This window comes from Pipistrellus hanaki (assembly GCF_964339955.1).
Source record: "Pipistrellus hanaki genome assembly, chromosome: 1".
Lineage (NCBI taxonomy): Eukaryota > Metazoa > Chordata > Mammalia > Chiroptera > Vespertilionidae > Pipistrellus > Pipistrellus hanaki.
This window is the reverse complement of record NC_140503.1, coordinates 27,263,546-27,280,054: the sequence shown is the minus strand read 5'-3', so window position 1 is coordinate 27,280,054 and position 16,509 is coordinate 27,263,546. Positions and strand designations below refer to the sequence as shown.

The 16,509-nt window shown below is 35.1% G+C and overlaps 1 protein-coding gene across 18 annotated transcripts in view; it reads left to right on the top strand.

The window, feature by feature from the left end:
• GPHN (gephyrin) overlaps window positions 1–16,509 on the top strand; it is a 349,286-nt gene that overhangs the window by 93,873 nt on the left and 238,904 nt on the right. For all 18 annotated transcript variants that reach the window (XM_084866488.1, XM_084866485.1, XM_084866487.1 and 15 more), the window contains exon 3: window positions 7,877–7,934. In XM_084866488.1, coding sequence (XP_084722614.1) covers window positions 7,877–7,934 — 58 coding nt within the window. The remainder of the gene's footprint in view (window positions 1–7,876; window positions 7,935–16,509) is intronic.

Sequence of the window (16,509 nt, the reverse complement as noted above, 5' to 3'; positions counted from 1 at the left end):
TGAACCATTTAGAGGTGTGTTTTTTTAATATGGTGTAAGACAGGGACCTAACTTTATTTTTTTACATGTAGATGTCCAGTTTTTCTAATGTCATTTTTTGAAGAGTTTATCCTTTACCCATTTTGTATTCTTGGCACCTTTGTTAAAGATCAGTTGATTGTATGCACATGTATATACATTGATTTATTCCTGGAGTCTTTATTCTGTTCTATTGATATATGTATGTTTTTATGCCAGTACCATACTGTTTCAGTTACTGTAGCTTTGTAATATATTTTAAAATCAGGAAGTGTGATACTTATAGCTTTGTTCTTATTTTCTGAGATTGCTATGGTTACTTGAGGTCTTTTGTGTTTCCATATGAATTTTAGGATTTTTTTCTTCTATTTCTATAAAAAATGCCTTTGGGATTTTGATAGGAATTGCATTGAATATGTTGATTGCTTTAGATAATATGGACATTTTAACAGTATTAAGTCTTCAATTATATGCACACATGCTCTTTCCATTTATTATGTCTTAGAATTTCAGCAATGATTTGAAGTTTTCATTGTATGAGTCAGTTGCCTCCTTGGTTAAGTGTATCTCTAAATATTTTATTATTTTAGATACTGTTTTAAATGGGATTGTTTTCTTTCTTTTTTTTTTTTTTAATATATTTTATTGATTTTTTACAGAGGAAGGGAGAGAGATAGCTAGAAACGTCAATGAGAGAGAAACATCGACCAGCTGCCTCTTGCACACCCCCTATCGGGGATGTGCCCGCAACCAATGTACATGCCCTTGACCGGATTCGAACCCAGGACCTTTCAGTCTGCAGACCGACACTCTACCACTGAGCCAAATCGGTTTTCAGCTGTTTTCTACATATCTTTTTCACATAATTTGTTTTTAGTCTAGAGAAATGCACCTGGTTTTGTTGTTAATTTTGTATCCTGCATGAAGTACGGAAAATAATTAAAATATGCCACCTTTAGAAGAACAGAATTAAGTACTCATAATTTCAAAAACTTTTTAATTTAGAAGCCGAAGTAACCTTCCTGGGTTAGTTACTATATGAGTTCGTGTGAAATACAAACCTTTTTATAAAAATCCTAGAATTCCCCTTTCTAGATATTTACAGTCTTTGTCATTTGCCTTAGGTAAGACTCTTTGTAGGAGAAAAGATTTATTTCACTCCATTGTTGCATCCTGATGAGTATAAGTATTCAAGTACTCTAATGATAAATGCCTGAACAATGTTTATGTGAATTGATCGCGACCAGCAATTTAATTAATCATCATAATGAGAACAAGAAGAAATAGGCTGCAATTTCTTTCAGTCTTTTGATTTTAAGCAAACATGCACAGAATCATTAGAACTTCAAGGTGATTTTGTGCATGAAATGCAAGAGAATGAAGTTATTTGAGAATTTAAATATTTTTTTCTTTCAATTTTATTTTATATTGGTTTCAGGTGTACAGCTGAGTGGTTAGACAATGTACTTTACATAGTGTTGCCCTCAGTATTTCTAGTACCTTGACACCACACAGAGTTAGCACAATACTATTTACTATATTTCCTATGATTTACTTACATACCTGAGACTATTTTGTAACTACCAATTTGTACTTCTTAATCCCTTAACCTCTTACAGGCCTGTTCCCCAATCCACCTTTCCTCTGACAACCACCAGATTACTCTCTATATCTATCAGTCTGTTTCAATTTTGTTCATTTATCTTGTTTTTTAATTTCACATGTAAGTGAAATTATATGGTATTTGTTTTTCTGTGACTGACTTATTTCATTGAGCATAATACCCTCTTAGGTCCATCCATGCTATTGCAGATGGTAAGATTTCATCCTTTATTAAGACAGTAATATTGCATTGTGTGTATGTACCACGAATTTTTTAATCACTTGTCTATTATTGATGGACACTTGGGTTGCTTTCAATATCATAACTATCCTATCTAATAAGAGAGTAATATGCAAATTGACCATCACTCCAACACACAAGATGGCTGCCCCCATGTGATCAAAGATGGCTGCCCCCATGTTGACAAAATATGGCCTCCACAAGATGGCCTTCAGGGGAGGGCAGTTGTAGGCGATCGGGCCAGCAAGGGAGGGCAGTTAGGAGTAACCAGACTGGCATAGGAGAGAAGTTGGGGGAGACCAGGCAGCAGGGGGGTGGGAGAAACCAGACCTGCAGGGGAGGGCAGTTGGGGGACCCAGGTCTGTAGGGGAGGGCAGTTGGAGGGGGACCAGGCCTGCAGGGGAGGACAGTTGTGGGGTGGACCCAGGCCTGCATAGGAGGACAGTTGGGGGGTCCAGGCCTGTTGTCCAGGGTAGTTGGGGGAAATGAGGTCTGCAGGGAAGGGCAGTTGGGGGGACCAGGCCTGCAGAGGAGGACAGTTGGGAGGGTACCCAGGCCAAAATGGGAAGGCAGTTGGGGAGGACCAGGCCTGCTGGGCAGGGCAGTTGGATGGACCAGGCCTGTAGGGAGGGAAGTGGGTAACCAGGCCTGTAGGGGAGGGAAGTGGTGGGAGTCCCCTCTGGGGCACTGGCCGGAGGCCTAAGCTAGGAGCCACCTGCATTTTGAAGGCTGGCCATGACCCAATCATGGTGGGGGTCGCCTCTGCATCACTGGCCGGCCCAGGCTAGGGGCTGCTACTGATTTGAAGGCTGGCCACGCGCCTGATCCAAGTAGGGGTCCCTTCATGGTGACTCATCCTGCTCTATCAGCTCCAAGCTGGCTGTTTGGTGGTCCTTACAGCCCCTGGCTTTTTATATATTAGGATTTTTATTGATTTTTAGAGAGAAAGGAAGGGAGAGAGAGGGAGAGAAATATCCATCTTAGAGCAAAACATCTATCAGATGTCTTCTACATTTCCCCTACTGACATTCGTGCCTGCAACCCTTGGCATATGCCTTGACCAAGGAATCGAACCAACAACCTTTTGGTGCACAGGATGATACCCAACCAACAGAGTGACACTGTCCAGGGTTCTTTTGCCCATTTTTAATTCAGTTGTTTGCTCTCCTAGTGTTAAGTTTATATAGTTTTATATATTATTTGTAAAGATATATACAAGCCCTTTCTTGGATATGTGGTTTTCCAACATTTCCCCCCAATATGTTCTTTTTTTATTTTTTCATTTTCTTAGCATTTTCTCTCACAGAGGAAAACTTCATGAACTTTTTGTCCTAGCTCTAGGTTACAAAGATTTTTTTCTTGTATTTTCTTACAAAATTTTATAATTTTACATTTAGACCTAACATTAGTATAAGTTAATTTTATGTAAGGTGTGAGGGTTAGATCAAAGTTCATTTGTTGGCATATGGATATCCACTGTTGTAACACTATTTGTCGTGAAGCAAAAAGGGAATTTTGTAGACTTCCAGGAGGAGATAAGCAATGGAAAAAGTATTTCTTATGTATTCTCTCTATGGGGTTTCTTATAATGCTTTAGCAGTACCATTGTATAGCAAGTTCATTTGCTGTAATGTTTTGATGTTCTTTGAAAATAGGCTAATTTGAATCAAGAGCGTATTTATTTACAAATGCTTACTACAGTGAATTCTAACTATATTATATCTTTTCCATATTATTGGATTAAGAGTATAAACTGTAACCAAATGATTAGGGTTTATCTTCTAGCAAACATGGGAATAAGCCCAATCAAGATAAAATTTATAAGCAAATGTTTTAATAACGTTAAATGTGTAAACTCTGTGATTATTTTGGACATTATGTACACAATTTTGTTCCAACACAAAATTTGCTGTAAAATATTCCAAAGGTTATTCAAAAATCAATAAACCAGATATTTATTAAGCACTGATTTTCTAAGAATTGTATTAGGTTCTGTGGAAACTCTAAAATGATTATAGTTTCATGTCCTCAGATATTCTATACTGAAGTTGATATATAGTAAAATCTAGAGCTACAAACTCAAATGTCTTCAGTTTCCAGACAGTTATTATAAATATTTTGGTACAAAATAATAGAGAGAGTTAGGACATTTGCTAATTTAAAGAATTAATACCTGATTAAAGTCATTCACATAAATTAACAAACATACAAATACATAAATAGCCAAAGAAATCATCTTAAAAGATTGAATGAGCATGGCCCTAAGTTTGTCTAGACAGAATCTGAATTTGAAAGATGTGCCTTCACAAACAGTTATTTACTAGTGGACACAAGCTTTCAATGGTGAAAAAGCAGATTTTTCAAAAATTTTAGGTTTATTTCTAGAAAGTGTGTTTGAGTATATGTGCATGTGTATTTCCTGTGGTAAACATAGTCTTTTTAATTCTCTGTAGCAAATCCATGGTAAATATATTGTAGATACTTCTAAAAAAAATTTTCATATTTTCTATCTAGCTTCTATATTAGATTAATGCAAAGTTTCTCATTCTTAGCATCATTGATATTTTAGACCAGATCATTGTTATGGGAAGCTTTCTTTTGCATTGTAATATGTTAAATAGCATCTCTGGCCTCTACCCACTAAATGACTATAACACCATCTAAGCTATTACTAATAAAAAATGTATCCATAGACAGTGGTGTGGTGAAGGCCTGGGTTGGGGCTGGAGCCAGGTTGGGGGGGGGGGGCAAATGGGAAAAATTGGGGGACATTTGTAATACTTTCAACAATAAAAATAAATTTAAAAAAATGTATCTAGACATTGACAGATGTTCCCCTGGAAACAAAATCACTGCCAATTGAGAGCAACTCTTATGGCTTTAGCAGATTTCTGCCCCCTCCCCAACAGATTATAAGTATGCAGAGAAAGCAATTAAAATTACAATCTTATTGAAAGTACCTCTGGTTCTTTTTTAGTGTTTTATTGAATATCCATGCTATTACAAATGCATGTTGCTGGACCATAAAGAATGCTATAGGGATATGCTCATTCAAGTGCTATTCAGACTTATAACTTTAGTAGCTTATAATATCAAAGGTATATTGTCAGAATTTTGAATTAGCTTTGGCAGAAAGCCAGGATGAACCACTTAGGCAACAGGGAAAACAGAAATGGAGAATGAACAAGGTACATCCTTAATAGTTCTTTCTCAATGTAAAACCTCTTCATAATATTTATTCAATAATTATATATAAAGTGTTTTATTAGAATAGTAAACATTGAGTGGAATCTTTTAAAAAAAATAAGAACTCTTCCTTCTTTTATTAATTTATAATGCTTTGTGAAAACATACACACAAACATACACACCAGAAACAATAACAAAACAAGACAGTGTATGTGATTACATACTAAATGAATTGGGATAACCAATGTGTGTTAAAGTCATTTTCCAAGAAGTTTTCATTAGATGCATCTTGCTTTTACTCTGCTCTATCTGTTTCTTTATACTCCTTAAGTTTTTATTGGAGTTTAGAGCTCATTTCATGGATCTGAAGTTGGGATACTCTCCAGCCACACATCTATTTGATCTAGTCCCACTTCTAGGAATATATCCCAAGAAAACAAAAAAGGATATATGCACCCCCTATGGTCATAGTAGCACAATTTACAATAGCTAAGAATTGGAAACAGCCTAAATGCCCATCAGCAGATTAGTGGATTAGAAAATAGTGGTACATCTACACAATGGAATACTACACTGCCATAAAAAAGAAGGAATTTTTACCATTTGCAACAGCATGGATGGAACTGGAGAGCATTATGCTAAGCAAAATAAGCCAGTCAGAGAAAGATAAATAAATATTACATAATCTCACTCATTTGTTGAATATAATGCACAGCATAAACTGATGAACAAAAAAATAGAACCAGAGTCATAGAGACATCGAACAGAGTGCCCAATTTAAGAGGGAAGGCGTGGGTCAAAGGGGTAAAAGATCAACCAAGGGACTTGTATGCATGCATATGAGCATAACCAAAGGGCACTGGACGTTCCATTGTAATGGCTGCTAAAGCTTTTATATATAGAGACACTACTTGGCCCTAAAAAAAAATAAAAAAGAAAAGAAAAAGAAAAGGAAGGAAGGAAATCTTACACTTTGCAACAGCATGAATGGAACTGGAGAGCATTATTCTAAGTGAAATAAGCCAGTCAGAGAAAGCCAAATACCATATGATTTCACTCCTATGTGGAATCTAATGAATAAACAAGCAGAATAATTACAGCCTCGTAGAAAGAGCAGGTTATCGGTTGGCATTGGGAGAACTTAGGGGGAAGGTAAGGGATTGAGTATAAAAGGGAAAACAAAAAAACAAACAAAAAATCTCGTAGATAAAGACAAATGTGTGGTGATTGCCAGGGGAGAGGAGGTTAAGGGAGGAAGTGGAGGGCATGGGGGATAAATGATGATGAACGGAGACTTGGCTTGGGATGGTGAACACACAATTCAGTGTACAGATAATGTATTATAGAATTGTGTACCTGAAACATGCATAATTTTGTTAACCAAGTCACCCAATAAATAAATAAATAAATAAATAAATAAATAAATAAATAAATAAATAAATAACTTTATTTCAGTATGCAAAAAAAATTATCTGAACACTAGTTCCATTGGCAAGGATAAATGGTAACATTAAAGAGTTTAAATGCAGGACTTTAAATAAAAGATAATTTCGTTAAATTAAATTACTTTTTAATGAAAACCAGGATGTCATTTATTAATTTACATATGAGATAGGAGTTATCCTAAAGTATCTAAAATACATAAGTGTCTTATTTATACCTTTTTTTATATTGAGTACTTATAAAGTCAAATAAGTAATCAGAAATTTTCTTTTTAAGCACTGAATTAGATCATTGGTAGGTAGGTATTTGGAATTTAAGAACGTAGAGCACCTGTCCACTAGAGATATGATAATAACACAATACTATCATATATGGAATTTAAAAACTTTAGTAGCACATTTTAAAAACTAAAGAAACAGATTAAGTTAATAATATAGCTATTTAACTCAGTATATTCACAATGTTATTTTAGCACGTAATCACTAAATTAACCTTTTTATACTGAGTATTTAAAATCTGCTATGTATTTTATACTTAATGTACATCTCAATTAGCATCTTGACTTACTAGCTCCTTCAGTTACATAAGAAAATTACTGAATATTTTTGTGTCTCAATTTCTCCATTTTTACAATAGAAACATTATAACAGCTAAATTAGATAATATATACTATGCCTAGCGAATGGTGAGTGTTATATAAACCTTAGCTGCTTTTCAAAATATTTCAAACAAACAAACATGATATGTAATGATATCACTGCCTCAAGGCAAAGATCATAAGCCTTAAATCTGTAATTCTTAAACACTCATCTTTTTCCATTGGACTCTTCTGGGTACACATATCTCTCCGAATCTTTGTTTAAACTACTTTTTAAAAGAAGCAAAATTAATATTTGCTCATCAGTTGTGACAAATATTTCACACTGATTCAAGATGTTAAAAGAAAACTGTGGTTTGGAATCTGTGAAATAAATTTCTTTACTTTCTACTTATTTTCTCTCTAAACCTAAAACTACTGTAAAAATTAAATCTATTATAAAAACAAAGAAACAAAAAAACAAACACTATGTCTGCTACTGACTCTTGGTATATCTCATTTGTGACAGAATCCATCAGTAAAAGTGGCAGTTTTAATATCATTAAAACCATCAATTAGAGAAGTTTAGTTATGGTTAACAGTCTAACTTAATGTTTCCTCTTACAGTAGTTATCCGTTATCTCCCTTTTTTTCACTAATATATGAAAAACTTAATCATAAAATGGTTGTTTTGCCTTCATGGTTATTGGGGTGGGCAATGGGCATTATTGGTGGCACTCTGATGTCAATAGTCGTATTTTGTTATACACTATTGCCAGTTTTGTGAATATTTTCTTCTGATTTCAGGTTGGGTGGGACTATATCAGCATACAAGATAGTACCAGACGAAATAGAAGAAATCAAGGTATAGTATGGCATTTTCATCTCTACAAAGACTCAGTACCTTGGTGGCAAATGGGGGAAGAATTGCTTATTCTTTATGCTATTAAATCTTTGGCTGTATTAGGATAGCACTTTATTTCAAATTATCCTATTTGAATTAATATATATATATATATATATATATATATATATATATTAATATATATATATTAATATCAGATGACCACTATCAGATTTCATCTATTATCATCATTGCATTTTTAAGAAAAATATTAGAAGAATAAAACAGGAACCTTTTCCTGTGAATTTTGTTGAAATATCTACTAAAGAAAGCATTGTATTTACCCATTAGTGTGCACAACAAAATTATCTTTTTATCTTGTTTTAATTTATTTTCTTTATAAGTTTTTACCAATTATAAATAATGTCAGTCCTATAGTAAATATTTCTGATTCCTCTGAAAAAATATGCCAATTTTAATTTAAAATTTACAGTACTGGCCCTGACCAAGTAGATCAGTTGGTTAGAGTTGATCTGATATGCCAAGGTTTCAAGTTCAATCCCTGCTCAGGGCACATACAGGAATCAACCAATGAATGCATAAATAAGGGGAACAACAAAATCAATGTTTCTTGCTTTGGCTGGGTGGTTTTTTGGTTGGACCCTCATCCATACACCAAAAGGTTGTGGGTTCAATTTCTAGCCAGGGCCCATTCATAGTTTGCAGGTTTGATCCCTAGGAGGCAGCCAATTGATTTTTCTCTCTCTCACATCATTGTCTCTCTCCTTCCTCCCTCCCTCAAAATTTTAATTGATATATTGTGCTCTCACAAATCTATTAAAAATTGCAATACAATAACAATAAATGAAAAATTGACATTTTTTAAATTACAGCTTTACTACAATCTTCTGTACTTAACATTTTACTAAACCTTATGGACTATTAATTTTCTAACATAACATGTGGCTCTTGTTTAAAAGCAGTTTACAATGTAACAAGAACTTAACTTACTACCTATTCCATAAGTAAGTTAATAATTGGATAGAAGTAATGAAGGATAAACAATACTGAGTTAAGTTGTTAAAATGACATGTGAAGTTCTCAACAAATTATTAACCTTGATTTGATCAACTTTTCAAAATCAAGCTAAATTAAAATCTTAATAAATAAATCTTTGATTTGTTTACATTACTTTTAAATTAGTTGAACTCATTGATCTTTATTATGTAATATACTATTAATTTCAATATGTCAGACGTTATGTGTAGTCAACATTAGGAATTAATGCCATGATTACATTCTATCATTTAAGAAATCTGGTGTCAGGAGATTGACTCAGACTTGATATAAATTCTCAAAATGGGGGGCTGATAGGAACCTTTGGTCTAATCCAGATCTCTCATTTTTTTAAAAAGAGAAAATGGGAATAAAGTTAAACTTGCTAAAATTAATTGTTTGAGGTCGAGTAAGTACTTCCAAAAATATAATCAAGGGTTTAAAGATTCAGAATAACACAGCATATTACTTCTTGAGATATATACTGCAGTGTAGGAAAAGACAAACTGTAGAAACTTTATGTAATCAATAAATGTATATATAAAAAATTAAACAGCATTTATATAAAGCATACAGAGTTGAAATCCATCTCTCTAAAAGGTGCTCTGTCTTTTTTACAATTATGATATGTTAAATGATTAAGATAAACAAAGTATCCTATGAAAGACCTAGGAAGGGCACTTGGCCATTTGAAAAAGATAATCAGCAATCTTCCCAAGAACTCAGCAAATTTGAGTTTTATACAGTTCTATATTCTGTGAAAGAATAAATATGAGATAATACGAAATTTGTGCACAGGGATGTATGTCCTTCAGCCCAGCCTGCACCCTCTCCAATCTGGGACCCCTCAAGGGACGGGCAGTCTGACATCCCTCTCACAACCCGGAAATGCTGGCTCCCAACTGCTTGCTTGTCTGCCTTGCTGATTGCCCCTAACCGCTTCTGCCTGCCAGCCTCATCACCCCCTAACCACTCCCTTGCCAGCCTGATTGATGCCTAACTGCTCCCCTGTCAGCCTGATTGCCCCTAACTGCCCTCTCCTGCAGGACTGGTCACCCCTAACTTCCCTCCCCTGCCCTCTCCTGCAAGCCTGGCCCCTCCCAACTGCTCTTCCCTGTAGCCCAAGCATCCCCAACTTCGCTCCTCTGCTAGCCTGGTAACCCCTATATGTGCTCCCCTGCAAGCTTGATCGCCCCCAACTGTAATCCCTTGCAGGCCTGGTCCCTCCCAACTGCCCTCCCCTGCTAGCCTGATCGCCCACAACTGCCCTCCCCTGCAGGCCTGATTCCTCCCAACAACTCTCCCCTGCTGGACATCTTGTGGTAGACATCTTGTGTCCACATGGGGGCAGCCATCTTTGATCACATGTGTGTTGGAGTGATGGTCAATTTGCATATTATTATTTTATTAGATAGGATAGAGACCTGGTGCATGGGTGGGAGCCAGCTGGTTTGCCCTAAAGGGTGTCCCGGATGAGGGTGGGGGTTCACTTGGAGCGTGGGGTGGCCTGGGTGAGGGGCCTGTGGTGGTTTTCAGCCCCCCCAGCAACCCAAACAGAGGCCCTGGCATCTTGGATTTATTTACCTACTATAATTGAAACTTTGTAGCCTTGATTGGAGCCAAGCCTCCTGCTCACTCCATGGACGCAGCCATTTTTGTTGGGATTTATTTATCTTCTATAATTGAAACTTTGTAGCCTTGAGTAGAGGCCAAGGCAGGCCAGGGCTGTGAGAACTTGGCTTCCTCTGTCTCCCGGGGCAACTTAAGCCTCCTGCTCTCTCCAGCTCTGTGGCTGCTGCCATTTTTGTTGGGATTTTTTTATCTTCTATAATTGAAACTTTGTAGCCTTGAGTAGAGGCCTGGGTCACCAGGGTGTGCAGAAGCTTGGCTTCCTCCATTGCCAGGGAAGCCCAAGCCTCCTGCTTGCTCCATGGCCGCAGCCATCTCGGTTGGGTTAATTTGCATACCCGCTCCTGATTGGTTTGTGAGCATGACTTGTGGGCATAGCAGAGTGATGGTTAATTTGCATATTACTCTTTTATTATATAGGATATGGCAACAGATCCCAGGGTTAAAATCAAAACCATTGAGATATATTGTAGAACTGGCAGTGGACCTTTATGCTATGTTAAAAAATTTAGATTTTATACTGAAAACTATGGAGTGCCATTATGTAATTTTAAAAAAGAAAGAAATGTAACCAGGTTGGTAAATATTTTAGGTTTTTCTGTGATGAGTGAGAAAAATATTTTCAATGAAAAGGAGGTTTCATCTATAATGAAGGAGACTAGGTTGCAGGATATAAACTCAAAATGATTAAAACCTGAGCTAAAGAGATGGCAAGAAGGCTGAAGAAAATACTTACGTTCCAGAAATATTATATAAGATGAGTCAAAAAATACTTTATTTATTGGATGTTTAAGGTAAGATGTAAAGATTGAGTCATGTTTCTGGCTTAGGAAATCTTAGAAGATCTAAGAAAAGGACTAAGTTTGAGAAGAAAGAGGGTATGTTTTGACTTATTTAATTTGTCATTATATATATCCATCTCAGATACCCAAATATCCAGTAAGTTTGACTGGAACTCAGAAAAATATAATTCTATCTTTTTATTGATATTGAGGTTTGTCATTATGTAAGTTAGTTGAGGCCATGCTAATACATGCAATTGCCTAAAAAGTGATTTTTAAAATATGTTTATTGTTGAAAATATTACATATGCTGCCTTTCCCCAACATTGACCTCATTTAGCCCACCCCTCACCTCCTGCCCCAGGTGTTCACAACCCTATTATCTGTGTCCATGGGTTATACATATATATGCATACAAGTTCTTTGGTTGATCTCTTTCCACTCACTCTTGTATTCCCTCTGAGATTTGACAGTCTGTTCCATGCTTCTGTGTCTCTGGGCCTATTTTGTTAATCAGTTTATTTTGTTCATTAGATTCCACATATGAGTGAGACCATGAGATACTTGTCTTTCTCTGACTGACTTGTTTCACTTAGCATAATAACTCTCCAGGTCCCTCCAGATTGTCTCAAAGGGTAAGACACCCTTCTTTTTCACTGCTGCATAGTGTTCCATGGTGTACTCATCTACTGATTGGCACTTGGACTATTTCTAGATCTTAGCTACTATAGATTGTGTTGCTATGAACATAGAGGTGCATATGTTATTTTTGATTGGTGTTTTGGGTTTCTTAGGATATATTCGTAGAAGGGATCAACTGAGTCAAATAGCAGTTCCATACTTAATTTTTAAAGTAAACTCCATGTTGTTTTCTATAACCTGTATAATAAAAGGCTAATATGCAATTTGTCCCCTCAACCTGGAGTTTGACCAGGGGGCGGGGCCAGCCAGCCAACTGCTGAAGGCCCCTTCCCCCAGTCAGCCATGCCCCTTATAGGCCCCCCATAACCCCAATCATGGGCGGGGCCAGCTGGCCAACCTCCCATGTTCCCTTCCCCTGGCTGGCCCGGCCCTATAGGCCCTATCAGGGTGGAGCAGCCAGACCCCACCTGTGCACAAATTTGTGCACTGGTCTCTAGTGAAGTAATAGTAGTGGACTGAAATTGTTGCCCTTGGGAAGGCCCATCCTAGAAACAGAAGATTAATATTTTTTTTTAAGTTTAATTAAATGTAAGAGTTTTGCCTAATTTTTATAGTGACTTTCTCTAAAGGAGGAGTTCTTTTGTATTTTTTGGAATTCCAGAGTTATACAGTTATGTCTCAAGAGATTTAAAAATAAAAAAAGCATGATTCATGGATGACATGTGTTATGTGATTTTTCCCATCTATTACTAGTTTTATATCTCAAATGACTTTAGATTTTTTTATTTCTCTGAGGAATAAAAAATATAAAACTGATTATTTTGTTAAAAAGTATTGGAAGAAAAACTATTATAAATTATTTCACCAACATATGTTGGCACTATTTGCATTTTCAACTGAAATCAGATAGTAAAATCTTTTTGCTTTGATTTGAGGAAATGAGGAACATCTGTAATGTTCAGTTTAGTTGAATAATGTCTGAGTAATTTTAAATTATTTAAATGTGCAATTGAATTTATATTCAAACTATACTGTCTATAAAATAACATATGTAAAGATATATGTGTGTAAAAGTTTACTATTAAAAGGTATGATTGATTGATGAAACATAACTCAATTTTCATCAGATATGATAATCTTTCACAATGTTCCTAGTACCTGAAATCATTAAGTTCATACATAGTTTGACTTAAACATACACTTATTTATTACAACAAGTCATCTCATAGTGAATGGATGTTATACCAAAGTCTTAAAAAATAGTGTCTATCTTCCTGACCCAATCACAATAATCTCTTCCACCTAATATCCTTGCTTTTATTTAGATTTAACACTCATGTATACATATTACTAAATATTATAATTTATGTGTGCTTCTGCTTGCATTTTATATAAAGTGAATCACATTGTATATAATCTTTTGTGCTTTTCTTCTTTTGCTCAACACTGAGATTCATCCATGTCATTATGAATAGCTGAGTTTCTTCCTCTTCTTCTTCTTCTTCTTCTTCTTCTTCCTCTTCCTCTTCCTCTTCCTCTTCCTCTTCCTCTTCCTCTTCTTCTTCGTCTTCTTCCTCCCCTCCTCCTCCTCCTCCTCCTCCTCTCCTCCTTCTTATCCTCCTTTTTTTTTTTTTGCCATAAAATGCCTCATTGTGGCACAAATTATCGAGAACTACTACTGATGGACATTCAGCTTGTTTCCATTTGCAGTTATTATGAAAAATTATGCTATAAAATTCTTACAAAACATCCTGTGTAACAGTTTCTCTAAGGTATATACTAAAGAAAGAAATTTCTGGTTTTTAAGTAATGTGTATTTTCAACTTTTCTGGATGAAATCATTGTTTTCTAAGGTAGTTATGCTAATTTATACTACCAACTTGGGTATATTTATTATAAGGAGAGACATTTAAATATTAACACTTTAATCTATCTGAAATTTACATTGGTATACATTTTTATTTATATATGGGATGACTTACAGTTACAGCTCAATTTATTAAAAAAATCTCTCTCCCCTCCAATTTGAATTGCCTCATTTATCATATACTAACTTTTCATATGCCTACACACATATACACACACACACATACATACACATACATAAATCTGTCTTTTCCTGAATTTTTGTTTCCTTGACCTGTTTGTTTGTTTGTTTGTTTGTTTGTTTTTTGATGGCACCATACTTGAGTGGCAGGGGTTGGGAGGGTGGTGGCACCAGAAAAGTGGCTCAATACTTTTCAAGTGCTGAAGAAAAGAACTGTTAACCACAAAGTCTATATCCAATGAAATTATCCTTTAGGAATGAATGGGAAAGAAGGACATACTCAGACCAAAGAAAACTGAAAGAATTTGTCATTAGAAAATCTACCCTGAAAGAATGGCTAAATAAATTTTCTAAAGAGGAAGGAAACAACTTCAGAAAAGCAGAATAGGCAAATATAGTACACTATCTTTTTAAAATGATTTTCGTAAGTCACATTTGAAGGTTGAAACAAAAATGTGCTATAAAATATATGAGTAAATAATGAACAGTCATATTTAAAATATGGGAGGGTACTTAAATGAATGCAAAGTTTCTGTATTTCACTTGATAAAATGTCAATACCAGTAGACAGTGATAAATTTCATCTAAATATTGTAATACTCAGAGCAATCACTAAGAGAAATATACAAAACAATATACACAAAAATATTATAAAGTAAGGTGAAATACTAAAAAAGTTTTCAAGTAGTTCACAATAAGGTATAAAGAAACAGGAATGGCCCTGACCAGTTTGGTTCAGTGATAGAGCGTCGGCCTGCAGACTCAAGGGTCCCGGGTTTGATCCCGGTCAAGGGCATGTGCCTTGGTTATGGACATATTCCCAGGAAGGGGTGTGCAGGAGGTATCTGATTGATGTTCTCTCTCATCGATGTTTCTAACTCTTCCTCTCTCTTCCTCTCTGTAAAATATCAATAAAATATATTGAAAACCAAAAAGAAACAGGAGACATAAACAGATGTAAGTCCTAACATAAAAGTAATTGCCTTAAATACAAATAATCTAAGTATACAATTAAAAGGCAAATTGTTATAATGGATTTTAGAAATGATTCAACACATGCTTTCTCAAAAAATCATTTCACAGATAGGTTGAAAATAAAAGGATAGAAAAAGATATAACATGAAAATATCAATTTTTAGAGAAAATGAAAATTCTCAGGTCAATAATTCATGTTTCTTCTTCAAGAAGTTAAAGAAGAGAAGCCAGATATAGTCAAAACCAGAAGACAGAAAATACTTAATAATTGGAATAAATTAAATTGAAAATAGGACCACAATAGGGAAATCCATGAAATAAAAAGCTGGTTCTTTTAAAAACTCAATAACATTGATAAACCTCTTACTAACTAGACTAACAAATTTAAAGAAAAAAAGACACAATCATCAATATCAAGATTGAACAAACAGTATTACTACAGATTTTCCAACCATAAAAGGATAAAAAATGCTATGAAAAACTTTATATCCATAACTTGAATTACTTAGAAAAAAAATGACCAGTATCTAAAACCTCACAAATTACAAAAAAATAACCAAAAAGACAGGCAATCTGAATAGCCTTATAACCTGAAATACCACCTTTAAAAAAATCTCCAGGCCCAGATGGTTTTATTGGAGAATTGTTCTAAATCAGGGTTACCTAGATCCATCTTCACAATATTATGGGAATTCCATACTATGATGAGGGTTTGTAACCACAATATCTTCACAGAATACCAAGGATTTGCTCCTAATGAGATGGAATCTCACAGGAGCAAGTTCAGAACTTGGCAGAGTGTTTAGCACATACTGAATACTGAATAAATGGCTGCTTTTCTTATTTTCAGTATTATTTATTTATGTCACAGTTACACTAAGTATGAAGATTCTCCACATTCTTAATCACCTTAGACAACCCAAATGACAGAGTTCATGGTAATCTTTTTATCACTAGCTCTGAAAGGCTAATAATTTAAATGTCATATTTTTTATTGATTGATTGATTTGAGAGAGAGAAGAGGGAAACAGAGAGACAGACAGACATTGATTTATGGTTCCACTCATTTATCCATTCATTGGTTGATTCTTGTTTGTGCTCTGACTAGAAATCGAACTCACAACCTGTGGGGACAATGGTCTAACCAACTGAACCAAAAGTACTTCGCTAGGATGAAATGTCATATTTTAAAAGAAAGACAGATGGTAAAACAAAGTAATTTATAGAGCTAAATGGGTTTAGATATATGTATTTTGACTTTTTATCCTATTTTTTCCCTAAAGATCTTTACCTAAAAATCTGGCTTAAGAGCCTACTTTTATGCATATTTGTACTCTTCAGTGATCCTATATAATGAAAGCCTAATATGCTAGTGTCCAGTTGGCCATTCAACCAATCAAAGCATAATATGCTAATGGTATGCTAAGACTGCTCAACCACTTACTATGACATGCACTGACTACCA